Below are 27,490 nucleotides of genomic sequence, written 5' to 3'. Positions count from 1 at the left end.
ATTTTCGACCTAAACCCTTCATAAGCCCGGAGGAACCGCACAAACCGCCTCCCCATCGGAAAAGCCACGAGAGACGGCGAGAGAGGAGGAGAAAGCTCCAGAGATGTCGGCGGACGAGCTGCGGCTGGACCTGGAGGAGCTGCGGCGGCTGGAGGGCCTCGCCAAGCGGCCCCGCGTCCTCTCCGTCCTCGCCAACGAGATCCGCGCCGTCGATGCCAAGGTAGTTTTTCAAATTTTGTTTTTCTCCTCTCGTGATCTTCGCCGATTCGTTTCGGGGATTGGGGTGCTTGTGGATTCGGAATTCCTGACGTTTTGTTTTTCGCGCTGATAGCTGGCGAAGGAGATCTCGCCGCCGGCCGTCGCGGCGGCATCGCCCGCCCCTGTGGGGACTGCGGCGGCGGCATCTGCTGGTGTGAGCTACGTGACGCTGGGGTCGTTCAGCTGGGATCAGGACGCTGAGAAAGTCAAGGTATGTTGCTCCGGAGAACGAACCATTTCGTTCGTCGGATGGTCGGTTTGTGCTTAACAATTAAGGTTGTGATTGACTAATATGATGCAGTTAGCGTCCTATTCATTGCTAATTTGCTATGCTAGAAATTTGAGTGTTTGACTAGGTTTTCATTATTATATGTGGAGTAAAATAGCAGCTGATTTCATTGACTAATAGAAGACAGTGAAACATAGAAACTGTGTTTGCAGAATTGCAAAGAGAGGAGTGTTACGATCTTCCATGTCTAATGATGATTGAACTTATGGAGTGAAACAATCCCCTAAAAGGTCTGAGTGTTTTGTTTGTATGTACCTTGATTAGGACAAGTACAACAGTGTAGACGACAGATGCCGTCTCTTTAGCATAAATAGACAACATAAACAGACAGTTTGTACAATGACTCGTCTGTTTAGCTGTTTGCAAGGTGTTTAATTTAACCTTTGACACAGAAATCACAATGATCTATTGCATATTTGATCTTTGTTAACTATTTTGTTGCATACATGAGAGAATGCATAATATATTGAAATAATTCACACTTGATATATGATAGTTCAAACTTGATATACTTAAGTTCACGTGCACACAATAGAGTTCACGCTTGAAAAAAATGATACTTGAACCGTTCACACTAGGCAAAAAAAAAAAAGAGAGAGAGAGCGAAAGCAACAGGTGGATCAGCCCACAACAAATCCTTTGGTTCTGCCGTTTCCTGGCAGCATGGTGCTTCCTCGGCGATTTGCCCGGGAACACGAGCACAACCTGTAGACGAATGAAGCGACGGCTGGGCAGTAGCTGCACGTCGTGGGGGTGTTCTTTGCAAAAAATCATTGCATGTCTACGGATAACTACGACGCGTTGTACGTGCCCTTAGGATTGTTAACAATGTGAGTAGGGTTGGAATGCTTTGCCATGCTATGCCCAAAAGTTATTTTGGTCGGTTTTTGTTCCACAGATATTTTCTTTATTCATGGTTCTCATGTTAAGTGATTGGTGAGGGGGAAATTTTGTTTCATTAGACTTGAAAGCACAACAATGTGATGTATGGTGGTATACTTAATGAGTTTTCATTCGTTTTTTTATCATTAGCTCCATTTGGGGCTAGTGGAGATGACTAAAATATGATAAGTCGAATATGTAAAGTTTGTGCTGTCAATTAGTTAAATCCTGTGGCATTTGCAGACTTACTGTATGAGCGTTGAGATAATAATCTTGCTTTCTCCATCTTCAGATATATGTATTCCTGGAGGGTGTCGACCAAGATAAGGTGGAGACTACTTTTAAGCCTATGTCAGTGGATATAAAATTTCATGATGTGAAGGGCAAGAACTACCGATGTGCCATACCTAAGCTGAACAAAGAAATTGTTCCTGAGAAATGCAAGATTTTAGTCAAGCCTACAAAGATTGTTGTAACGCTGTACAAAGCTTCCAAAGGCAACTGGTTGGATCTGCACTTCAAGGGTGACAAGGTAATTTTGTCTAGTTGATATGCCAAGCTATTTATTTGCTTTTGTTCTAATGCACAACGTTTGTTGTTTTAATTCATTTTCTTAACCTAAGGACCAAAGAACATTCTTCCAAAAGGTATGGATTCTCCAGTGTGAATAGTTTATGATAGTGGTAATTCCAACTGGTGACCAAATATCAATCAATCCTAGGATTGAGTTAGTACTTCGTGTGGCATTTTATGTACTTAGGTCTTAGGTACATGTATATCAATGAAGAAGCACTGAGAGCTCACTATACTGATTTACCAAAGGGAGATGGTTATTTGACCCTTGATCCTTCTGTTGCCATGAGAAATCATATGCTTGTATGTTCCCAATTACAACTAAAAACTAACATAAATAACTTTGTGCTATGGCACCTCAGTATTATTCGTGCATTTGTGTAATGATTAATATGTGATAATCTAATAATTGACCAACGGTTTGAAGTTTCTGTATGCACTATTCTTACATTGTCTCTGCTAGTCAATTGGTCAATTGTTGTTCCAAGTGTACTTTCTTCAGTTTTTTCTTGGGAAAGTAAAGCTGGTCATTTTACCAGTCTCTGTCTTCGCAAGATGGAAAACATAGATACATGCATTTGTTTGGGTCTTAAAAGATTTGTTACTGTATTGACAGTTCAAGCCAAGCATGGATAAGGAGCAGGATCCAATGTCTGGAATCATGGATTTAATGAAGGTAAAGACCTATCTGTCCTAATTAGTCACAACTTGAACAATTTAGTCTGGAAATCCTGTTCCGATTATTGTGCTACTTACATCTGCAGAACATGTACGAGGAAGGCGATGAAGACATGAAGCGGACAATTGCCAAGGCCTGGTCCGATGCCAGATCTGGGAAGACCGCGGACTCAGTGAGGGGATTACCTTGAGTATGAACGAAGTATTACTCCGCTGAGCCAGTTGGTACAGTTCGTTGTGATTGAGAGCACTTGGTTATCTTATTCTGCATGTAACCAACTGAAATTGGCCACGCCGGGCCTGTTCTTTTGTCAAGAAAACCTTGTGTGATATGATCGCTTCTGCGTATGCTGCCTTTCTTAATAGAATGAACTGAAAACTGGTCACAGCGGGCCTTTTCATTTGCCAAGAGAATGTCTCCTTTTATGTGATATTATTGCTTCTGCGCATGGTGCCTTTATTTTTTGTGACCAGCTATAGACTTTGGTGTTACGTCGCCGATGTTCGCTTGGACGATTGTGCGTTCCATGTCGCACGTGCCTGCCTCACGACCATTGTGCGTTCCATGTCGCTTCCTAGCGATAAGGGACTACTAGCTCTCTCTCATAATATAAGGGATGGATGTTTTACGTGCCGCGCGGGCAAAATCAGTCAGCCGTTGCCGGCTGGTGGTAATAGCCAGTGCGAAGAAAAAGTGACAGCGTAGGATCCGGCCATCTGCTTCGACAATGGGAGGCAGATTTTTATGATACGGAGTTTTTATTTCATAACTGCTGCAGCAGCAACATCCGTTTTACAATGTTTTGCCTCACAACTTAAAACTGCTGCAGAAAAAATGTTGCGTCCTGAACCTGGTATGCCTGAACTTGATAAGTTGGTCATGCTTGCTCCTGAGAAAGGATCTGGCTTCCATAATCCTGGTTAAACTTCTCATAGCGATGTGCATGCAGATGCGCTGACGGCCTTGTGTTCCTCAAAGCAACTTCGATGTCTTGCGCTCTAAGAGGACCAACCTCAGGCAATTCTGCAGCTCAAAGAGAAAAAAAAAAGTATCACATAAAAGATGTACTACATAGCAATAGCATGAACGTTGTTTCATCTCAGATGGTAAAATGTTCAACTAACAAAACACGCGGATAAATTTAGCATCATAGACATAAGAGTAAAAACTAACCTTCCTCGGGCACCAGCTCATCTCTGGCTTCAAGAACTGACATAAGACGTCTTAGTGGTTGCATGGCAGCTTCTTTGCACACAAGACGGATATCTGAACCAGAGTACCCTTCAGTTTTTTCAACTAAAGTATCATATGGAACCTCTAGTTTTGAGGTAGTTGATGGCAGAAGTTCCTCAAACATAGCATGCCTTGCTTCAGCCTCAGGAAGTGGCACAAGAATCTGATGACCAAAAGCACCAAGATCTCAATAAATGTCAAATGTATAACGATCATCATCGATGCATGTGAGCCAAGAAAAGAAAATTCAACTAAGGCATAGCTCAAATGACTGTTATTAACGAAGATCTACCTTTTTTTTTTAAAAAAATGAAATATAACCCAGACTCTACATCAACAAGGGATCCAGCCACATTGTGAAGATTTACTTATTCGACTAATAGTCTATGTATGTAAAAGATCATACCCGTTTCTCAAGCCGGCGGAGCATTGCTGCATCCAGTTCCCATGGTAAATTTGTTGCTGCAAGTACAAATACCAAGTCGTTCGTCTTTGTCAAGCCATCCATCTGCAGTAAACATTGACAGAAGCATAGAACCATACTATGAAATCTGAAGTATTTTTCTGTAGGGACAGTTTCGAGCTGAAAGCTCGCTAAGTAGGAAATCATGACTTGCAGTGGAAGACTAGCAAGCCTAATTTTGACATTTCAAAACAACCAGAAACCTGAATAAGCAGCTCAGTCTTCAAGCGGCGACTAGCTTCATGCTCACTGCGAGCTTCACCACGTTGGCTGATAATAGCATCAATCTCATCAAGAAATATTGTGGATGGTGCATGGTGTCTAGCAAGCTCAAACAAAACTTTGACTAGCTTCTCTGAATCTCCTGCATTTGCATACACACAAACAGAAAAATACAAACAGTTTGATTCTGTCATAGATTAATTATAATTGAGCAAACCTATAGAGCCAGGTGTTCAAAATAGCATACCACGCCATTTGCTAACAATTGATGATGCTGAAATGTTGAAGAATGTAGTTTTGCACTCAGTAGCTACAGCCTTTGCCAGCATTGTCTGCAAATATAAATTGCTTGGAACTGACTAACAAAGTATATGGTAAAAGCAAGAGGTACTAGAAAATCAGAAAAAAAAATGGAAGTACTTATGGTGCAAATATAGCATGACAAAACCTACACATGTTGAGGTAGCTTGCCAATCATTAAATGAGTATTTGTAAACAAATCTTTAGGTTATATGCTATTAGTTTAAACATTTTATGGTTAGATGTTCTTGTCCTAAATATCTATAAACAATGATATGTACTTAGGGCCGCCTACTTGAGAAGTTGTCATTCTGGATTGCAAGAGTTCCCTCTCCCTGTATTATCTTCAGTTCATTAACATCTAGAAACCTACTCCGTGCTTTTCCCTCCTCTTTACTTTGACCTCATATCAAAAAGTCTGTGATGCACCTTAGAACCTTTAAAAATCCAAAAGACAAACATCTACGGTGCACAGCCAGAGATTAACCATTTTTTTTAAAAAAATATTGATACGGATTGCTACATAATTTAACAAAAATAAGTAGATAATAGTATACATATGCATTATTTCCAAATTATTTATTGTTTGTCTCCAAAATAATGTATTGAGCAGGGGTGGAGCTACTATATATTTGCTGGGGTCTAATGACCCCAATGAATTTCTAAATATCATGGTAACTACTGCTAATCACCCTTAAGCAAAAGAGAATGACCCAATGGTGCAATGTGAGTGACCCCAGTGACTTTCTCCTATAGCTCTGCCCCTGGTATTGCAAACTGCCATCAATCTAGAATAGCTAATAAGTACAACACATTTTAAATACTTACAACTCCACCTCATATTCCCTCAAGATGCATCAGAAATATCTAAAATGTCAGTATGAATCCATGGTGGACTCCTAAGCTTGGTATTTTCATCAATCATCATCACCAGGAGTATGCGTGTCGGATGAGTTGACCAAGTATTGGAGAACAAAACTAATTATTTTTACAGTTTAATCAACCGATAGTTGGCTGATGCTTATGGAAGGTGTATCAGTATCAGACATGTCATTCAACACCAGTGTGCAACATTTTAGAAGCACTGTTGCATTATTTTGTATTGCTATACCCTGTAGATACACTGGACCAATTTTGCAGAACTAAATCATAATCAAGTTTGCGTATACAAACCTTCCCTGTCCCTGGGGGACCAAAAAGTAAAATGCCTTTCCATGGTGATAGAAGACCAGTGAAGTATCTGAAAATGGTCCAAAATATGATTATGAATAACTGTTAGGCTGCTTAATTGTATGCTACACAAACATATTTTGTACACATTTGTAGTATGGAGAAAGGTAACTGGATTCTGAATACTGAATACCACCAACCTACCACTACAAAGGGCTGAATTATTGTACAACTGTAAATTATAGTATGGAACGTCAAAAGATTAACTTCTATCTCAAGAAATATGAAACAGCTAACTTACTTGGGATACTTTATGGGCATAACAACTGCCTCTTTTAGAAGGCGTTTCGCATTCTCCAGTCCTTTGATGCTTTCCCATTTCACATCTGGACTCCCGCGAATAATATCCCTGAAAGGTAGAAGGCGAGTTATAAAGTCAATGGACAGATTATGCCTTTCCTATCTTCTGAACATTGTGAAGCTTGGATTACCGCAACAATGTCTCTGCCAGATTACGCATTTCAGCTGACTCAAATGAAGGTAGGAGGGGCTTCTGGCTGCAAAAGAGAAATCCACAATCAATGTGTTCGAAGCATAATTTTATTGAGTAAATGTCAGATACAGTGCTCTGATAACTCAAAGTTGGCCATGAAAAAGAACATTATTTCAGGACTAAGTGACTGTTGAAATGCCAGTGAACAACAAGTGAGATTTTGAGAGCAAGAACCTATGACTTTTCATGTCGGTGTGTCACTTTGTTATGCCATTTCAATCATATTTGATGACAAATAAAGTCACAGGGTCATCTTTAGGGTGTTTAGAAGAAAAAAACCAAACGCCACATTTGCAAATGGAAAATAATTTGCGAATAAAACTTTTACATAAATGTTCATAGTGATCTAAAAGCTAAAGTTGAAAAATAAACTTCGGTGAGAAAAATCTCAAAATCAACTCCAAATTTAAGGTTGAACATTTAAATTTTGGGTTACAACCCAAATCCAAAGCCAGAATTCAGTCTTGTAAGGCTTTTGACAAGACAGAAGGAAAGCATGTAAGTCCTAATTCAATTTAATCTAGCCCTCATCAGCAGGGAACCTTTCCAGTCTAATTTCACCGATGCCAGTTGATTCAATTTTTCTTACACAATCTTTGAAGCTGTAAGGTTCCGCACGATGCTACCTCCTTTTAAGAACCGTATCACACGTACGTGATTCAAGGAACTACATGAGTTGACATCTTTATCGTGTCAATGGCCACATATTCCAACCCAAAATGATACGATGGATAGATCTCTCCGAATTTTCAGCAAGTCAAATCTCTCTCCTCCATAGCGAAGCTAACTGGAACCCAGCTAGAAGTCCAAGATCCAATCTAACAGGCAATCCCCAACCAGATGCTCTACCACACACGTACTAGATAGAGATCCAAGCAGCTTAAAAGAGTGAACTGAATGATGGATGAGTCCTTACATCGCATCAGCATTCCCATCACGAATCGCCGCGGCGCGCGCCTCCGTCTGCCTGGCCTGAAACGACGACAAAACCGATCGAGGATCAAGAGATCATACCAGGCACCGGCCCAGAACTCCTGCATGCATGCAAGCATTCCATCCCCCGAAGAGGCTCACTGCCACTGACACAACCGAGAGAGAGAGAGAGAGAGCATGCGCACGAACCTGCTGCTCGAACTGCTCGTAGACCGCCAAATCGGAGGTCCTCTTCCTGACGCTCCCGTCGGCCTCCCCATTGGCGTGCCCGTTGTGCTCCGGCTCCTTCTTGCCCCCGAATCTCGACTCCCAGAACCCCTTAAGATCCTGTGGAGAACAACAGAAAAAAATAGCGGGGAATAAACCGCTGATCTCACGAAACCAGCCCACGAGCAAAAGCGCGCAGAGGAGAGGAGAGCACGCGCGCGCGAGACTCGCCATTGTTGCGCGGCGGGCTCGAGCTGTCGTCCCCGGGTGGCGCCCTGCCTCTGCTGCAGCGGGGGAGGAGCGAGAGCGAGCGCCCGACGAGCGTAAGTACGCACGCAGGTCGCGAGCCCGGCTGGTCTCCCCGGAGACTCGGGAGCTAGCGGGGGACAGCGACTAGTATGGGAGGGATGGGGGGGATCCGTTTGGTGGGGCCCGCGGGCGTTTTGTCCCGATGCCATCGAGATGTGGGGAGGTGCGGGAGGATCTGGATGCGGATCCGGGGAAGTACCGCTGTGCTGGGCCTGGGAGTGAGGCTATCAACGAACCAAGAAGACGAGTGAGGTTGTGTTTGAGCAGTTTTAGACGGTGAGAAATAATTGTTTGTTAGTTGGTTTTAAAAATCTGAAAAAATTCTTACACCTAACTTCTTAGTTTATTTTTTAAAATATGTAGCTATCGATTCTCAAAAGTTATAAATCGTTAGGGGCAGCTTTTAGCCGAAACAGCTTTTGAGAAAAACTGTAGTTAAGAGAAGCTCCCCAAACAGATTATGAGTCGAGCTTGAACTAACTACTGCCTTCGAGCACGTAAGCAAGTGTGGATGTTTGGTTCGTCCTCGATCTTGATAGTCACCACTATAATGCATATTATATATGGTAAGATCTCGTAATTAAGAAATGTAATTGGTTTTTGCACCATTAATGTGCGTCAATATGGTAACGGAAACATGATATTGCATACTATGTTTTATAATTGTTCAAACCAAGTCTTATAAAAATCTAGCTATACAAAAATATCCGCAGCCACTTTCTAACATATTTAAAAATTAACGTAAAATTCTTAAGTAAAAAAACAACTTTGATATTAAAACACCAATTTCCAATGCTATAACCATTTTCTTTTCAATATAAATACATGTCTAAAATGTTCAAAGAATTCAGATATTTGACATATATTTATTTGAATGTCACTCATTAAAAATTTTTGAGAAAAGATCATGTCTTACAATCTTCAGTTTAAATAGATATGCTAAGTAATATTCGTGAAAAACATCCATGCGAAGTCATCAACGATAAGCTTTGCATGGAATAATTAGTTAATTCCCCTAATTTCTTTCATTCATGATTTAATTTTAGAGGTGTTTTACGTTACATGTGTTACTTCTTTTCATTACAGATATTTATTTATTAATTGAACCATGACAACATATTTAATTTTACAAAAGTAGAATTTACTATCAACGGTGGAGATTGATTTGAAACTCTTACCTTCATAGAGCTAAGATGGAGCATCTTAAAAGTGCTCATATATTAATGATAATCTCTTAACAAATAGCAAATATAGCACTCTATAAGATGAAATTCCTATCGGGTTGGTTGTTGCTGCATGATGCCAGAAATGTGTCCCCATGAGGGCGTACGTGCATTAGAAGTTGTTGGTATTTGCATCGTATCATATGAGATATATTAATTTCGATAAAAGACCACCTCATAGGTGTAGGGCCTTGCCACACAGAAAAGAAGTTATGGAATTTCTCGACTGAAGGTAAGAAGGAAAGCAATCTCCAGTGCTATCGGTTATAGCAATAAGTCTTCTATATGATAATTAAGGAAACAAACTAACCCAGTATGTCTATGTTCACCTTACCATGAAAAACACGGAATGTTCTTGGATTGGAGTTCACTTGTCTATAAGTGTCCGCCCAGCTTCACATCCTTCCAAGGCACAGGGGTTCTCACATGGTAGTGAGTATCAATAGATATCAATAAATACAAAACCAGGTATCAATGAGTATTAGTGGGTAACCATAAGATATTAGATACTTACTTAGTATCATCTCGTTCAAATGGAACACGGTGTAATACAAAACTCTCCAAATAGATGGTATTTACGTGGTTTTAAATACTATCACTACTAAATGTTATATTCTTTGTGTCTGATATTTATGAACAGGAGAATACAAGGAAAATATTATCATATTCATTGATGCCAAGTAAAAGTCTGCTACTCCCTTTGTTAAAAAAATATATATAACTTTTTGTATGAATCTGGAATTCATATTCAGATGTTATGAAGCTGGAATTCATATGGGGTGATTGTTTGGTTTTTTCTTGTAAAATGTTAAATAACATTTATACACATAAAAATTTATAATTAAAACTTTTATATATGTGTTCTTGGTGACTTAAAAACAAAGATTAAAAATATAGCTACAATTAAAAAATTCTAAAGTCAACTCTAAATTTAAGGTTAACATTTTAATTTTAGTTTATAAGTATTAGCAGAAGTGAGTATAAAGCTATTTCCTCTCTATAATATGGGAATATGGGCTAATTGTTCTGCATACCGATTTATAAATCGTAAGAGATGCAACAGGTTACGTAGGTTGATAGGCATAACAATAAGGCCCCATTGAGTTCGCGAAATGAAAATTTTTTGGTGTTACATCGGACATTTGATCAGACGTCGAAAGAGGTTTTTTGCCATGAATAAAAAACAAATTTCATAGCTCGCCTAGAAACCGCGAGACGAATCTTTTGAGTCTAATTAATCCATCATTAACATAAGCAAGTCACTGTAATACTTATGGCTAATCATGGACTAATTAGGTTTAAAAGATTTGTCTCACGATTTTTTTCTTAATTGTGCAATTAGTTTTTTATATATATTTAATGCTTTATTTAGATGTTTAAAAATTCGATGTGAAGTTTTTGAAAACTAAACATACCCCAGAGGTACCAACTGGAAGAGCTGGAACATCCATATATTATCAGCGCACGTTCTAACACTGTTACACATTTAAGAATGAATAGTGGCGGCGCCAAGGCTTTAAGAACGAACGATAGCAAGTCCAATGCTTTACGAAAGAACAGTGGCAGCTCAGATGCAGTGGCTGTATCTCTATGGGAATGAACAATTAGTAAACATATTTCTTTTTCCCAGTACAACGCTATGGCTATACCATCATAAAATAACTCATTGAAAGCTCACTACAACTTCCAACGTCCGCGGTGAGACGGCAAAAATTTAACTTGTTGTCATTCATATAGGTGAGTGACAAATTTATTGTCACTTTTCTATTATTTATTACCAGAGAAATTAAACTCATCTATTAAATAGTGGTAAAAAATTATTATTCTCAATAAATTATATCAACAAATCCACATCAAGGTTATAAAAGTTTAAACTGATTGCCCAACAAGCGAGTGCTCCAACCCTATCTTTAGAAACTGACTGTCCAACTAGATGGAACTCCAATTTCGACATGCGTAAGACAACCATTAAATTCCGTGAAGCTTTTGTGCGATTGAAAGAATATGATATTTCTTACAAGTTTTGCCCATCAGATAAGTATTGGATACATGTTGCCAAGTAATAGATTGTTGGAGAGTCTCGAAGCGAAGTAGTTTACACCCATCCATCCCCGCATCAGCTCGACGTGGAATTCTGGCACCAAGCTCGACAACGATCTTGCCATGTACGTGGTGAACTGGAGAGTGTTGTCATGCGCGGTCCTCATCTCGCGCCAGAACAACGGCAGGTTGAGGAGCGGCAAGCCTAGAGACGAAGCACTCATTCTTCATCGTATCAGGATCTACAACATGGATCAAGCTGTCAATGCCCTCCAGTTGATGATCTGGCCATCAGGTGGAAGGTGCAGCGAGTATATTACATGGCTCCTTTGATGGCCGGCCGGCCACCACGTACTACACGTCTCCACACCATGCATGATGATAATAACCTGCTTATGTAATCATGTCCATTAATCCTTCAGACAAGCTAACCATGCATGCATATCGTTTATATGGATATCGGTAGTACATAGTAAACGATATGCATGCATACTAGGTACTACACATATCCCTATAAACGATATGCATGCATGGTTAGCTTATCGGAAGGATTAATGGGCATGGCTATATAAACAGGTTATTATCATTATGCATGGCGTGGAGACGTGTAGTAGGTGGTGGTTGACCGACCATCAGTGGAGCCATGTAATATACTCGCTGCACCTTCCACATGATGGCTAGATCATTGATAGCTTGATCCCTGTTGTAGATCCCGATACGGTGAAGAATGAGTGCTTGGTCTCTGGGCTTGCTGCAATGTCGCTCCCCCACATGTCGTTGTTCTAGCGCGAGATGAGGTCCGCGCATGACAACACTCTCCAGTTCACCACGTACACGGTGAGATCGCTGTCGAGCTCGGTGCCAGATTCCACGCTGATGCGGGCACAGATTGGTGTAAATTGCTTCGCTTGGCAGATGGTCACAACGATGAGCACCAGGGATCACTTGATGCAGCCCACGTCGACGGCATCAGATGGCTGGTAGTTGGCCAGCTCGGACAAAGCACCTAGAGTAGTCTCCCGCCCGAGGACAACATAGTCATCTCTGAATGACAGGCTGCTCGCTGGAGGTATCAGTCGTAGTCGTGCCTTGTTGCTGAAGATGTACCAATACCCCTTCTTGTCGGTGAAGCCGGTGATGTACAGCTTGTCCTGGTGAAGCGCTAGGAAAATGTTGTCGTCATCCCTTCCCACGAGTTCTACCATGAGCCAGCGAGGAGGCTTCTGGTCTACCAGTTGCCGTCGCAATACACGACGACCGTACGCCTCGTTTGTGCTCCCGCCAATAAGGTAGAAGTTCATCCCCCCAAGGAAAATTTCGTAGTTGTCAATGAGGAGCTTCAGGGCGGATCTAGACGAATAAGAGATGGGAGGCTGAATTGACTTCTTTCTCCTTCAACCCCTACTCTTCATCTTTTTCTTCTTTTTTTCCTCCTCCCATCCCCTTATCTTCTAAGGGGATCCAGCGGGTAGAGAGTTTAAGCTCTCCTAGCATCCACATTGGATCACCTGAGGAGATTGAAGCGGACGAAGTCATATGACTTGTACCAGTCCTATTACAAAATGAATTTGTCAGTCCTATATGTAGTGTGACCCAAAATTGAGCTTACCATCGACAACGGATATATATATTTGATCGATCAAATTGAAAGCGCTAATTAGATCCAGTGGTGCAACACGACACCAGCAATACTGCAACCAGCAGGAGCAGCAGACAGTACGTAAGGTTGATCGAGAATAACGCAAAGCTTTTATAAAGATTTTGGCGCAGCAAATGCTATTGGTACCCACCCCCTTATATACCGTGAAAAAGCTACCTGCTTCGTCCCATTTCTATTAATTCCAATCAATTAATGTGCTTGTAGGAAAAAATACATCTAATATTATACATCTAATATTATTTCTTGCAACAATCCAAATTAGGTGGTGTTTAGATTGAGAAAATTTTTAAAATAAGTGTCACTTCAAATGTTTGATCGGATGTCAGAAGGGGTTTTTGGACACGAATGAAAAAACAAATTTCACGGCTAGCCTGGAAACCGCGAGACGAATCTTTTGAGCCTAATTAATCCATCATTAGCACATGTTGGTTATTATAGTACTTATGGCTAATCATGGACTAATTAGGCTCAAAAGATTCGTTTCAAGATTTCTTTCATAACTGTGTAATTAGTTTTTTGGTTCATCTATGTTTAATGCTTTATTTAGATGTTCAAAAATTCGATATGATGTTTTTAAGAAAAAATTTAGTAACTAAACAATGCCTTAATGTGGGTGCAGGACTGCCTTTCACTTAATGTTAGCAACAGTTTGTTTCAATAGTGTGTTACAGAGGTCACGTACGCCCACAAGTTATATTGCCTCTTCTTATACATGGATTGGAATATGCTAACTGATTTGGAGAACACGCATAGTATGTAAACTAAGGCCGCATTCGGCTGTCCCTACAACTTATCTAGATTTGCTCGTTTTTCATACGTACGTTTTTCGAACTATTAAACTGTGTATTTTTTAAAATATATATATAAATGTTGTTTTAAAATATTATATTAATCTATTTTTACTTTTTCATAGTTAATAATTAATTAATCATCTACAAATCTATTATTATATTTTTCGCGTCGAATTACTTACCTCAAATCTAACGCAATCAAACATGGCCTAATTCATGGATGTCCAAGATGATGGGTAAATGGACACACTGTCCAAAACTGACACTACACTGGATATGATCACCTGTGACGGGCCCAAACCCTCACCTGTGACGGTTTTGGCCATGGTCAGTGATCATTGGTCACTGGTATACCAGTGGAGTCACCTCTGATGGGTGGAAAGCCGTCAGAAGTGGTTCACACCTCTGACGGGTACATACCTTCCGGCCCGTCAAAGGTGTTGATCGCCCGTACCCTTCGGCCAGTTAGGACCCGTCACAGGTAACACACCTGTGACGGGCCCAAAGGGTAGTGACCGTCATAGACAAGTCACCTCTGACGGTTCGTTAGCAAGAACACGTCAGAGAAGCTACTACCTATGACGGATTTTAGTTCTAATCCGTCAGTGATGAGTTAAATTTAGAAAAAAAAATAAATGCTAAAAGTTGGCTAGCCTCAGGATTCGCTAGCCATGCCCTCTGAAGAATAGACATATACATAGCAGTAAAAATCACAGGTAAGTCACAAATACTTAAATATTGCCCAACTTTACATATTCTCTCTAACTTGATATATTGCCCAACTTCACGGGCAACTTGATGGGTACAATCTTCGTGTCAGCTTTACCTTTCTGTTCAATAAGTCAGGGGTTAAAACATTCAGAAAAATAAAATTGATACTGAAATGAGCTTATTTGCCATTAGAAACAACCTCAGGGTCAAAATCTTTTACCGCTCTTAGGAGTGTCGACATGTTGTGGCACACGTGGAAACCACATTGGTCTCCGATCTGTTGTGCACATGCGAACTTGGTGTCATGATATAACTCGTTCTTGCCATCCTTGTGTCTACCACCCTTTGCCACATATGGGCCCCAAGCCGAATTTAAAGCTTTAATGATTTCAGTGAAATCATACTCTTTAGCCTTATTGGAGTTAAGATAGGCGACCCTATTCCATTTAGGTACGATAACTAACAGAACCCAATGTTGCCTGCACGGTGGATATCTAGCATTAGTACTAAGAACCTTAACTTCAGACTTAATATACACGAAGGGTACTGTGTTCTTACTGTTGGTTGTGTGCGCACATGATGTACTCCTTGTCTTGGTGGGCCCATAAACACCGGTTCACATATTCAACTACGACGTCGAAGCTGTGTCGTAAATTTACCTCGTTGATCATCGATGGATCAAGGAACTCAACCAGGTTACCAAGGCGACGACTCTCAAGCTAACACAACCTTAAATCATGTACATATTAGCACTAATCTACGTAGGAGACAGTTCATTAAGAAATGAGTAAGGATTGCACTTAGAAGGAGTAGCATTTTAGAAGTCCGGTGTCCAACTTCCGGATCCTGAACAGGTCGAAGAGGTCATCAAAGCCTATAGTTACATATCCAGGCGACGACAGGAACGGCTGGTGGTCGTGATGTCCAACTATGGATGACTCCCTCATTTTCCGCTTGGCATTGCTCAGCTCCATGTATTGTTTATGTAGCTCTCTGCAATCAATGCCCATCATGACTAATATATGGTCATCCACCAATGGCTTGCCCAATTCAAATTGGGCCGGCGCCTTCTATGTCTCCCGCTGAAGTTGCAGCCTTCCCCCTTTTGGGTGCCGGCGCCGACTCCTCGACCTTCCCCTTGCCATTAGCGCCCCCACGGTCATGTTTGTGTGGTCCCTTGACAACTGGTGGGGAGCTATCGGCCTTTCTTGTGGTCTTGATTGGAGCCATGTTTTTAGTAATATCGCCCAAATCCATATCAGGTGCATCTGATGAATGCGGTAACGACATTGCCGGTCCACGCGGAGCCTCGATAGAAAGCTTTGACTTGGGAGACTTGGGAGGTGTGAGCTCCGTCGGTCGACTTGGACGAGGAGTCATCTTGACAACTATGTCTTCCTTAGGCCACTGTATGAATGTCTTGCACGCATCACCCAAAGTCATGATTTCATCGTTGGGGGGCACAGGTAGTGGATAGGCTGACCAGTTATCTTTTACTGAATCGATGGACACCTTGGCATACCCAGATAGTAGGGTTGCACCATGGATCTTTTTTGTCACAGAGGGTTTGAAAGCCATGCCCTCAACGACTTCTTGAGTAAAATTTGGGTGGATCCTCACCAATAGGGCACATTGCGCTACGTTCTGCATGTGTAAAGTTTCAAATTAATATGTGAACGTGCAAAGGTGTTGGAGTACATTTGGATAGGAAAACATCAATTACCTCTATATTGTCCACTGCCGCTAGTGCTGCGACAGGTACACCAGGGGCCGGCACCTCCGTGGATGCACAACTGCTCCTACTAGGGATAGGGCTTGCATCATGATGTGCCCGAGGAGTAGGATGAACAGCTTGTGGTGTGCCTCGGGGTATGTTCATATTGGCCAGGACATGTTTAAGCCTTTCTTCCACCTTGGCGTCCATGCTTGCCTGCAGCTCTTGAATAGCCTCCACCTTAAGCTCAGCTTTTAAACGAGCGTCTCTCTCTTCCTTCGAGACTTTTCGTTTCCTAAATTGCGAGCTATAGTGTGGCAGGCCATGCTTCCAGGGCACGTTGACGCCGATTCCCCGTGTCCGGCCAGGATGTTCTTTGGTTCTGAGCGTCTTCGTTAGAATGTCATCCTCGCGCATCTTCGGCGCGGACTCCACCTCACTCTGTGAGGCTTGTTCGGCAACCAAATTCAACTGTACAAAAGCGAGAAAGGTTGTTACAATATTTCACCTCGTACAAACGGGAATTACTTATGCTAAGGTGCGATCCTACCAGGTCTCGATAGACGACGACATCACTTTTGTTGTCAAATGTGATGGAGTCGTTCGGGTTGACCTTACCCCTTGCCCTTGCCTAGTTGCGAGCTCGTGGTTCTGGAATGTCCGAGAACGGGGCGGGGAGATTCGTAGCTGCAGCAGCCGCATCCTCTTGGGCCCATATCTGCTCCTTGCCGATGTACCTGGCCGTGCCCAGATGATGCGGGTGCTCATTCCGCTGTTATAGTCGGCGATGTGCCTCACTTGACTCCCTGAACTCGTCGGTGTTCTTCAGTTGGCGGAACTGCTCCCAGACTACATCCGTAATTTGAGGGTACTCGACGAATGGCAGACGATTGCCGGGCGGGATGACGTACTCGTTTAGGAGCTTGGACTTCCAATTCTTCCAAGCTTTACCCATCTTCTGGACTGCCTTCCGCTTAAGCCTGTCTTTTGCTTCATCCGGAAATGTGAACCATTTCTCCATAGCCGTCCAAGCTCGCTCCTTCTCGGCTTCCGAGACCTTCCCTATATCCTTATGTAGGATGCCGAAATTTTCACGGGCCGCCACCCCGCAGCAGTTAGCCCATCTTCCTATGACAGTTCTCGGCGCTGTGGGCCTACCACTAACATCTACCTCTCTTATCACCTGCACTGTCGTGGGCCATTTGTTTTGTGTTCGAGGATTCCTACTCGACCTAATTGCACTAGTCCCCCCCGACATCGAGGTCTGTTGTTCCTGTGGCGCACTTATAACACAAACAGGAGGTTGGTGTTGCAAAATTGTCACGTATTGCAAATTTGTCCTATAATTTACCTTGAGGTTCGATTTGTTCGCCTGCCATCGTCGTTGATGGTTGACCTACGGGACTGGCTCCACAGTTGGGTCCTCTTGTGCCTAGAGCACTGACGTTGTCAGCATGGGTTCAACTCCCCTGACCCCCTCTGTAGCTTGGTTGGGTTCTGCCTGTTGCCTCGGTGGCGTCGCGGACGACGGGGATGCGACGGGCGTTGTCATGGTCTATTTATGTGAAAACGCTTATAAACCTTCTATCATTTTTGGAACATGTAATTTTATATTTTTAGAACATGATTGTACTAAGGTATGGCCTCAGTTTTGCTCAGAAAGTATGCATCAAATACCATCATTTGCGCGAGAAAACAGGCAAATTGCAAACACGAAAAAAACCAGGCAAATTACAAACACGAAAAAAAACAAGTGTAGATAATCTATTTATGAGCACAAAACAACCAACTTTTCAAAAAAAAAAAAACAAGTGTACATAATCTATTCTTGACCATAAAGCAGCCAACTTTTAACCATGAAAGAAAAAACAAGTGTAGATAATCTATTTATGAGCACAAAACAACCAACTTTTCAAAAAAAAAACAAGTGTAGATAATCTGTTCTTGAGCATAAAACATTAAACTTTTAACCAAAAAAAGAACAAGTGTACATAATCTGTTCTTGATCATAAAGTAGCTAACTTTTAACCATGAAAAAAATAACAAGTGTAGATAATCTGTTCTTGACCGTAAAGTAGCCAACTTTTAACCACGAAAGAAAGAACAAGTGTACATAATCTATTTATGAGCACAAAACAACCAACTTTTCAAAAAAAAAACAAGTGTAGATAATCTGTTCTTGAGCATTCATCATTGGCCAATCACCCACTGCATAAAACTAATTTTAAATTCATCCACTGCATAAAATTAATCCGAAATTCATCAAACCAATTCTAAATTCATCCAAAATTCTTCCACAACATCAAAATAAACCTAGTTTCATCGTAAATTAATCCAGTGCATCAAAATCATACTAAATTCATCGCAAATTCACCCACTGCATCAAATTAATCTAACCATCCACTGCATCAAACTCATTGGAGTGAGAGGGAGGGGGAGGTGCGAAGGCGGCGGCCTACCTGGTCCGGGAGAAGAAAGAGGAGTCAGTGAGAGAGAGGGGGAGGGGGGAAGCGGCGCTGACGCGGAGGCCGGGGATGCGGGGCCAAAGTATGACGCGGAGGCCGGCAGGCTGAGGAGGCGGCGCCGAGGGCGAGGTTAGGGAGCCGGCGTTGTAGTATGAGCCGAAGCCAACGCTAAGGGGGAGGTCGGCCGGCGGGGGCTAGGGCGCAGGCCGGGGAGGCAGTGCTGATGGCGAGGTCGGGGAGGCGTGCCGAAGACTAGGTCCGATGGCGGCGGCGACGGCACAGGCAGGGGGAGCGTGGGGAGGCGGCGGTGAAGTTTGAGAGAGAGTGTGGTCGGGTCTGGACCTTGAAGAGGCCGAACCCTAGGTTAATGTCACGCCCAGAAATTTACACCAATTTCTGAATAATAGCATGTATTAAATCTCGGTCCAGGAATCAGCCCGAGTACACATTATGACAAATTAATACACAGTTTCACGACTTAAAAACAAATAAAAATATTTATCTATCGAAATGCAGCAGAAAAGAAAAACAAGACTAGACCATCTAATCTTCAGCTTCAGCTGGCGATGAGGCTCCACACCACAGGCATTCTCGACGGCAGACTGAACCTCACTTCAACCTTGGAAACAACCTTCTCCTGACTTCTGACTCAGGCTCTGGCACTTGCTCTGGTGGGAGAAAATTAAGCAAGGCTGAGTACAAACCACCGTACTCAACAAGTAACACGCAAGAGAGGAGAATAATGAATTCAATAGGGTACAAGGATAGGCTAAGATTAAATTGCACAAAGCTACAGTAATTTAGCAAAATAGTAGATAAAATATACTGAAATAAAAGTAAAGTAAACATTTAAAAATAATCATCCACTGTCTAACGTTACACCACGTTGCAACAGGCTAAACCACTGTCCAGTGTTACACCACACTGCGACAGGGTCAACCCTCTGTCCAACGTTAAACCACGTTGCGATAGACTCAAACGACTGCCAACGTTACACCACGTTGCGCAGGGTCAAACCAGTTCCAAGATTAATCAAGTTATAAAAGGTTCAACTAATCTCCAGTGAATCTATCAGTTTGCCCAATAACCGCGGGCACGGCTATTCGAATAGTTTTACTCTGCAGAGATGTACAACTTTACCCACAAGACATGGCTCCCAAGCATGTTACCATGCCCCAACGTATCACCACGATACCTCAGTACGGAAACCATGATAAGACCTTTCACCTAACCCTCCCTAGACAATCGCACCGCACTTCAGGTTTCAATCCCTCCTTTACACCAAGTCGGGCAGTCCCCTCTTGTGCCTTGGTGAATCCGGAAGCAGCAGAGGTTTTCGTTACACCACGATTGCCCGTCCATACTCCATCACGCTCACCCTTGCCTTGGTATGTCGAATAGGGACAGGCTAGATTACGAGTCTCACCGTTGTCCATTCTGGCTTGTGGTTAGTACGTGTAGACTTACAGGGTTTCCTGAGAACCGGTCCTTAATTACCATAGGTGCGACTCTCAAAACCATGCATCCACAGCCCACGATAAGCAATATTTTAGTTGTCATTAATCCACATCGGGGAAATGAATAATGATCACAACCATTAAAGGTCTATCAGGTCTAGCAGTAATTAAATGATAATCGGTGAGCTAGTTGAACTAAGCATGACTAAGCATTGCCTAAGCCTATTTCTAGTCAAATTAACCCTGGGATAACAATAATAATGAGTGGGAATCAACGGATATAAAGGTAAATGCCCAATAGATAAATAAAGTAAATACATTTGAATACAATGCATGTTTGAATGTAAAAGCGGGGGATTTTATAATCATAGGTTCAATATGATCAAAGAAGGGTGCCACTTGCCTTGCTTAGACCCACGAGGAACTTCAGCGACGACTTCGGGAACGGACGGCGCTGCGACGGAGGAAAAACCTACGATAAACAAGGCAAAACAAACAAAACAGACTGTAAAACTACTGAAACAAAGAAAGAAACTATTTTTAATGGATTCTTGGTATTTTTATTGATTTAATGAAACTTGAATGGACCTAAACGGAGACTAGATAAATTACTTATGAATTTTAGAAGATTAACTGTGTTTTTAAACAAAATAGAAAAACCTTAATTATTTATTGCGCAATTAATTGGAGGTGCTGACGTCAGGGAGGAGAGAGGACACTCACTGATAGAGGGGACCCACTTGGCAGCAGGGCGAGGAGAATGACAAATGGGGCCCACGGGGTGAGAGAGACGGGCTGGCCGTGGGGCCCACGGGGAGAGAGGGGATTCGGCTTATAGGGCGGGCCCACAAGACATAGAGGTGAGGGGACTACCGGGCCAGGGCCCACCAGACAGAGAGGGAGAGGGACAGACAGGTGAGGCCCACGGTGGGAGAGAGCGATCGACGGGCCGGGCCCACTTGACAGAGGGAGAGAGCAGAGGAGGGAGGGAAGAGCGCACGCGCTCAGCCGAACGGCGCGGCAGGCGGCGGAGCGGCGGCATGAGTGGCAGCCGGCGACGTTGGCGCGACGGCAGCGGACGGCGGCGACGACCCAACGGCGCGGCGAGGGGCGGCGCTAAGGAGCGGCGCGGTTAGGCGGAGGCCGAGGAAGGGAGGAGGCGCATGGCCGACGGCGGCAATGGCGCATGACGGTGATGGTTAACGGCACGCGCACGGAGGGGAGGCGGTGTGGGCGAGGACATCGGCGCAGCGGCGCGGAGGCGATGTGGATGACATGGCGGCGTGCGGCCGAGCGTATGCAGCGCGAGGTGGTGGGTGGTGGCACACGACGGCGACCGACACGACGATGGTGCCCGCTGATGGGAAGCGGCCACGTGGGATGGCGGGAGTGGTGCAACGACGGCGGAGGCCGGCGGCGGCTCGGCCACGATGGCCGTAGGCCCACGACGCCCGGCGACGGCGAGGGGTGCTCGGCGGCGGTGACGGAAAGAGGAAAAGAGGGGAAGGAGCGTGCGGCGGCTCACCAGCAGCGTTGAGGGCGGCGTTGACTCGGAGAGGTGGCGGGACGCGAGATGATGGCTAGTGGCAAGCGATCCCGGCGGCGGGCAGCGAGATCGATCGGTGGCAAGAGGCGATGGAGCTTAGGTGCGGGAACGGAAAGCGAGCGGCAGCGCGGGACGGTGGGGATTTATAGGTGGCGGCCGGCGCACAAGGAGAGGGGGTTTATAGGGGTGCGACGCCGGCTAGGGGCGGGAGGAGGTTAGTGGCGGCGCTTGCCGCGCGGCCGTTGCAGGCGCGCGGATAGGGCGGAGAGTTGGTTGGCGCAGCGCACGGATTGCGGCTGGTGGTTGCGGACGGTGGTTAGCCACGGCATGGCCGGGGCGTACGGGCGGCGGTTAGCGGTGCCGGAGAAAGAGGAGGTGTGGTTGCACTGGCGCGAGCGGGACGGCAATGCAGCGCACGGCGCGCGACAGCTCGGGCTTGCGGCGCTCGTGGGCAGGGTAGCGAGGAGGAGCAGAGCGGTGCGAGGCAACGGCGCAGCGGCGAGGCACGACGCAGCTCAGCCCCTGGGCGTAGCAAGCGACAAGCGGAGGTAGAGGAGGGCATGACACGACGGTGAAGCGCACGCGCAAGCGCGGGCTAGGCGAGCGCGAGGTGGCGAGGCAGGGGCGGGGCACGGCGCAACACGGCGGGTAGACGCGCGAGCGCGCGCGTGCGACGGCGACGACGAAGTGCGGGCGCGAGGGTGTGGCGGGCAGAGCGCGGCACAACGAGATGTGCGCAAGGCGAGGTAAAGGAGAGCAATGGCGAGAGCGACCGAAGCTAGCGGCGCGACCACGGCGACGAGATGACAACGCACGGCGGCAGCCCGAGGCGGTGGGGTGGACGCAGTATGCGGAGGGGGAGTAGCAACAGCCGACGCGGCGCACGGTGGCCGGGTCACTGCGGGCGTGCGAGGAAGATGGGTCCGACAGGTGGGGTCCACCTGTCTGTGTCCCGAAGAGGAGGGAGGTGGCTTGGACTTGGTGCGCGCGAGGCGACAGTGGGCCGAGGCTCAGCCCACGCGTGGGAGAGAGGAGGGGCCGAAGGGAGAGAGGCAGAAGCGAGCAGAGCGGCCCGCGGTTGACGGCCGGCCCAGTGGAAGGGAAGGAGAGAGGAGTGAACAAGGGAGGCGATGCAGACTTCGAGCGCGGTTGGGCCGTGGCTTGGGAAATCGCAAACAGATAACGTATACGCGTAACAGAACCAAAACATGCACGAATCAGGGATTCGCACGACGAATTAGATTTGAAACGCGAAACCGTGGACTGTTAGTGGAACAGCGATAGGAATTAACGACGCGTTAAATCTTGATTTAACAAGTCGCTAAACAGTGATCTCAAGACTAACGTAAAAACAATCTACGTGTCCAAAATTGAATTCCATACTGTAGATTAATTTCACGCTAGCTAATTATATTAGAAATTCTTAGCAATTGAACAGTAGATCAAAGATGCACTGATTCGCATGAGTAAAACGTACGCGAACCTGAGATTTGGTGGAGAGATCAGCGACGGATGCGGTTGTTCGTCGCTGCTCGGATAGAAAACCTAAACAATTAGACAATAGATTAATTTAGATTGATTCGCAAGAATAAAATATATGCGAACATGAGATTTGGTGGAAAGAACCCGGCAGACGGCTGCACTACTGCAAACAGGGATGCAGCAGGGCTGCTAGCGGCTTGCTGCGCAGCTGCTCGACAGGAGGCGGCAGGAGGCGACTCGAGGAGCACGGGAGAGGGAGACGGGGAAAAGAGGTGAGGCTCTAGGAGGTATTTATAGGGGGAGCTGGAGATAAATCTGCTATCCATCTCCTATTAAAAAGGAATAGATAATGCTTCAAAGGAATAAGAAATAGATGGGAATTAGTTACCGTGAGGGAGGAGGTGGTTGGGCTGTTCACGGCAGGAGAGGAGGAGTTGGAGGGGGCGCACAGAGAGGAGGTGGAGATGGAGTACGGTTGTGGAGGGGGAGGAGATCGTACACAGGTGGAAGGTGGAGGTGGTGTTCGGCCAGGAGGAAAAAAAAGGAAAAGAGAAAAAGAAAAGGGAAAAAGGAGAAAGACGGAAGGGAAAAAGAAATGAAAAAGGAAGGAGGAAAAAAAGAAATTACCTCCAATTTTGCTGATTTTTATTATGTTTATTAGAGCAATTTTTATTCGATGAAATTTAAATTTAAATCCTGTTAATAATTTTAAAATGCTTTCGGGACATCTTAGAACATTCCGAAAAGCTTTCAATTAGATTAAATTAAATTAATTTACACTGGGTTTTCTCTTGAACTTTAATTAACAAATTATTTTTAATGCATTATTCAATTAATTCTTGACTTGGGTAAAACTCAAGGCGTGACAGTTAACTTGGGTCAACATTATTTGTGACGGGCTCCAACTAAGGGCCCGTCACAGGTAAGTGTACCTGTGTCGGGTGGGATACATGGAGCCGTCAAAGATATCAGGACCTTTGACGGATCTGAGGTTTCAACCCGTCACCGGTATGCATACCTGTGACGGCCTCTAGCTGGCGCCCGTCAGAGGTAAGGTTGACCATAGTTGACTTAGGGTTTGGCCTCTTCAAGGTTGCACCGGGTCAAATTAATTTTTATTATGTAAATTAAAATATATGTAAATTAAAATAGATTTTAGAAACAAATTACACATTCAGATGGGAAAGTAAAGTGTATCAAAATTATACTGGCAAGTAAAATACAAAAATAAATAAATTTCTTAGATTAAGTTTTTTAATAAAAGTGATATTAAAATTTTGACCTTCTACTTGGAATTATATGAAAAATAATTTTCATTCGTAAAATTTCTACTTATACATGAGTAATATTACCATAGATGATGCATGACATTAATGCAGTAGATTGATAGATGATTAATTTAATCAATACAATAGATTAATTAGCCAAATATATATGATATTAATGAGCATTGCAAACATATTACATTCATACGCATGCATGACATAAATTATAAAAATAATCCTTCCTCATGGTCGACGTGGGCATGTTGAACATCATCTTCCGCTTCCTCCTCTTCTAGAGGTATTTCTTGAGCTATGCCATGCACGTCCTGGTTGTAGTCATCTTCGTCTGTGATATTGTTCAATCCAACTATTCTTCTTTTGCCTTCACGAACAACATGTAGCTTCTTGTTACACGGATCAAGTATGTAGAAGATTTGAACAACTTGTTTGGCAAGAACGAAAGGTTCATCCTTGTAGGCATTGTTAGCCAAATTGACAGTGGTGAAACCTTCCGTATCAACTTTTAAATGCGAAGATCGACCCATCGACAGCAAAACAACGGGAATTTGAAGTAGTCTAGCTCCAATATTTGCTCTACTCTGTCGTAGTACTGATCATGGCGACCACCGTCGTCGGTACCAGCCTCAATGCGCAACCCACTGTTCTGCACTGTGCATTTACTGTCTTGCTTGATCGTGTGAAAGGTGTATCCGTTTATGTCATATCCTTGCCAGGTTGTGGCACTCCATTCAGGACCCTATGACAACCACTTCAATGTTTCACTGGACAAGTTCTGCTCATTCGCAATTCTATTCTTGAACCACTCGTTGAAGCAAGACATGTGCTTGTTTCTAACCCAACTATCTGATCGGCCTGGGTTTTCATGTCGGAGAAATTACCTCGGTCATATGCGTGAGTACCGTGAAATGAGCCTTATCATACACCTTTCGATCCATCCTTACTATTTTCCGTCCAACAGTACCCACACCATCCCCTCGTGATGAGATCGTGGTAATCCAATTGAAGAGGTTTCCGACATGTAGTCCACACAAAAATCGATGACCACTTCGCTGGTGTAACTCTCAATGATGCTTCCCTCGGGGTGGGATCGGTTCCGTACAAAACCCTTTAAGATCCCCATATACCTTTCGCAAGGATACATTTCCGTCATGAAAGCAGGTCCACAACACTTTGTTTGTCTAACAAGATGCGCTGGAAGATGTACCATTATATCAAAGAAAGTTGGAGGAAAGTACATCTCCAAATGACATAGCGTTCTCACAATTTCTGCCTGTAGTTCATCTAGTCCCTCAGGATCAATGATCTTCTGGCTGATAGCATGGAAGAAGGAGCACAACCACATTATCGTGTATCGCACCTTAGGAGGCAAAATATTCCTTATTGCAACGGGCAACAATTGTGTTATAAGAACGTGACAATCATGCGACTTCATTCCTACCAGCTTAAGGTCTTGCAGTGAAACGAACCTACTAATTCTTGACAAGTAACTAGATGGAACCTTTATACCACTAAGACATGTCAACAAATTCATCTTCTCATCTTTCGATAGAGTGTAGCAGGCTGGAGGAAGGTACACCCTGCCGGACTCTGTGGTAACGAGATGTAGCTCCGGACGAACACCCATGTCTTGCAGATCTCGTCGGGCGTTTAGACCATCCTTTCTAATACCTGGGTTAAGCAGTAGCCCCATCAAACTCTCACATACATTCTTCTCAACATGCATCAGATCTATGCAGTGGCGAACCTCAAGATACTTCCAGTATGGTAGTCTCCAAAATATTGACTTTTTCTTCCACATGCTCTTATTTTTTGCCTTTACAGCTTTTCTCTTTTTCCAAACTCGTTGGTTATTCCCATCACTAAGTTGTGCACATATGTCCCTGTTGGGTGTTCTGGGGGTCTGGCTGTATCTCTGTGGCCATTAAAATTTTTTTTCATATTCCTATAAGGGTGATACCGTGGGAGAAATCTCCTATGACCCATGTAGACCATCTTGTGTGAATGCTTCAACCATTTGCTTCTTGTTTCGTCCATACACTCCAAACACGCCCATTTCCCTTTGACTGTTTGGCCAGAAAGATTGCCAAGGGCTGGATAATCGTTGATGGTATTAAAAACCATTGCATGGAGGTTGAAATACTCCTGTGCATATGCGTCCCATGTACGTGTGCCCTCATTCCAAAATGTTGCGAAGTCATCGATTATTGGTTCAATGAACACATCAATATCGTTGTCTGGTTGTTTCGGTCCTTGAATGAGCATGGCAAGCATAATATACTTTCTTTTGAAGCAAACCTAAGAAGAAAGTTTGTAGTTTACAAGAAGAACTGGCCATGTACTATGACGGCCGCTCAAATCACCAAATGGATTAATTCCATCTGTACACATGGCAAAATGCATGTTTCTTGGATCCTCTGAGAATTCCTGGTAAATCCTATCGATTCTCCGCCATTGTACTGAATCTGCTGGGTGTCTAAGCTTGCCATTGACTTTTCGTTCTTCGGCGTGCCAACGCACGAGCTTTGCTTGTTCCTTATTCACAAATGTTCTCTTCATGCGCTCCACAATTGGGAGATACCATACAACCTTTGCCGGTCCTCCCCTCTTTGACTTCTTTCACCTGCACTTTTTGCTCGTTTGTATCTACAAGCCCCACATACAGGTTAAGCATCCAGGCCAACATATTGCTTGTAATACAAAATACAGTCGTTCGGACAAGCATGAATTCTTCTAACTTCCAGGCCCAACGGACATAACACTTGCTTAGCTTCGTATGTCGTCTGGGGTAATTTGTTCCCCTCTGGCAACATGTCTTTTAACAGCTCAAGAAGTTCTATAAGACTCTTGTCGAACCATCCATTACTTGCCTTAAGCTTCATGAGTTCCAACACACAGGACAACTTGGTGTACTTTGACTTACATCCATCATACAAGGGCATCTGACAATCTTCCACCAACTTACTAAACTTCTCAAATTCTCTATCGTTATCATCTGCGTTTTCAATGTCATGCAACATTTGAGATAGACATTCGGTGTCGAAATC

At 43.9% G+C, this 27,490-nt stretch overlaps 3 protein-coding genes across 3 annotated transcripts; 1 reads left to right on the top strand and 2 right to left on the bottom strand.

Annotated features, from left to right (window-relative positions):
- Positions 1-26: 26 nt before the first annotated feature.
- Positions 27-3,111, top strand: LOC102699265 (calcyclin-binding protein-like). Its single transcript, XM_006644668.3, has 5 exons — positions 27-220; positions 332-469; positions 1,722-1,961; positions 2,619-2,678; positions 2,767-3,111. The coding sequence occupies exons 1-5, from the start codon at positions 104-106 to the stop codon at positions 2,869-2,871; spliced, it is 660 nt and encodes a 219-aa protein (XP_006644731.1). The 5' UTR covers positions 27-103; the 3' UTR covers positions 2,872-3,111.
- Positions 3,112-3,370: 259 nt separating this feature from the next.
- On the bottom strand, positions 3,371-8,134 carry LOC102716648 (katanin p60 ATPase-containing subunit A-like 2). Its single transcript, XM_015837643.2, has 11 exons — positions 7,994-8,134; positions 7,745-7,882; positions 7,539-7,594; positions 6,561-6,626; positions 6,371-6,478; positions 6,073-6,139; positions 4,847-4,931; positions 4,581-4,741; positions 4,321-4,422; positions 3,855-4,077; positions 3,371-3,704 (listed from the first exon to the last, which is right to left on the bottom strand). Exons 1-11 carry the CDS (start codon positions 7,994-7,996, stop codon positions 3,559-3,561), a joined length of 1,155 nt encoding a protein of 384 aa, XP_015693129.1. The 5' UTR covers positions 7,997-8,134; the 3' UTR covers positions 3,371-3,558.
- Positions 8,135-12,275: 4,141 nt separating this feature from the next.
- LOC121055400 lies at positions 12,276-12,635 on the bottom strand. Its single transcript, XM_040527922.1, has one exon. The coding sequence runs from the start codon at positions 12,633-12,635 to the stop codon at positions 12,276-12,278; it is 360 nt and encodes a 119-aa protein (XP_040383856.1).
- Positions 12,636-27,490: the final 14,855 nt, after the last annotated feature.

The sequence above is a fragment of the Oryza brachyantha genome, chromosome 1 (genome assembly GCF_000231095.2).
Source record: "Oryza brachyantha chromosome 1, ObraRS2, whole genome shotgun sequence".
NCBI classification, from domain to species: Eukaryota; Viridiplantae; Streptophyta; class Magnoliopsida; order Poales; family Poaceae; genus Oryza; species Oryza brachyantha.
Note: the sequence above shows the minus strand (reverse complement) of the source record. Positions and strands in the feature narration are given on the sequence as shown.

Coding starts and splice junctions, on each gene's coding strand:
- LOC102716648 (XM_015837643.2), bottom strand. Junction 6,479..6,560: donor CTGGCAGAGACATTGTTGCG/GTAATCCAAGCT, acceptor TCTACCTTTCAG/GGATATTATTCGCGGGAGTC. Junction 4,742..4,846: donor AATTGTTAGCAAATGGCGTG/GTATGCTATTTT, acceptor ATGCAAATGCAG/GAGATTCAGAGAAGCTAGTC.
- LOC102699265 (XM_006644668.3), top strand. CDS start 104: ATGTCGGCGGACGAGCTGCGGCTGGACCTGGAGGAGCTGCGGCGGCTG. Junction 470..1,721: donor AGGACGCTGAGAAAGTCAAG/GTATGTTGCTCC, acceptor CTCCATCTTCAG/ATATATGTATTCCTGGAGGG. Junction 1,962..2,618: donor TGCACTTCAAGGGTGACAAG/GTAATTTTGTCT, acceptor CTGTATTGACAG/TTCAAGCCAAGCATGGATAA.
- LOC121055400 (XM_040527922.1), bottom strand. CDS start 12,635: ATGAACTTCTACCTTATTGGCGGGAGCACAAACGAGGCGTACGGTCGT.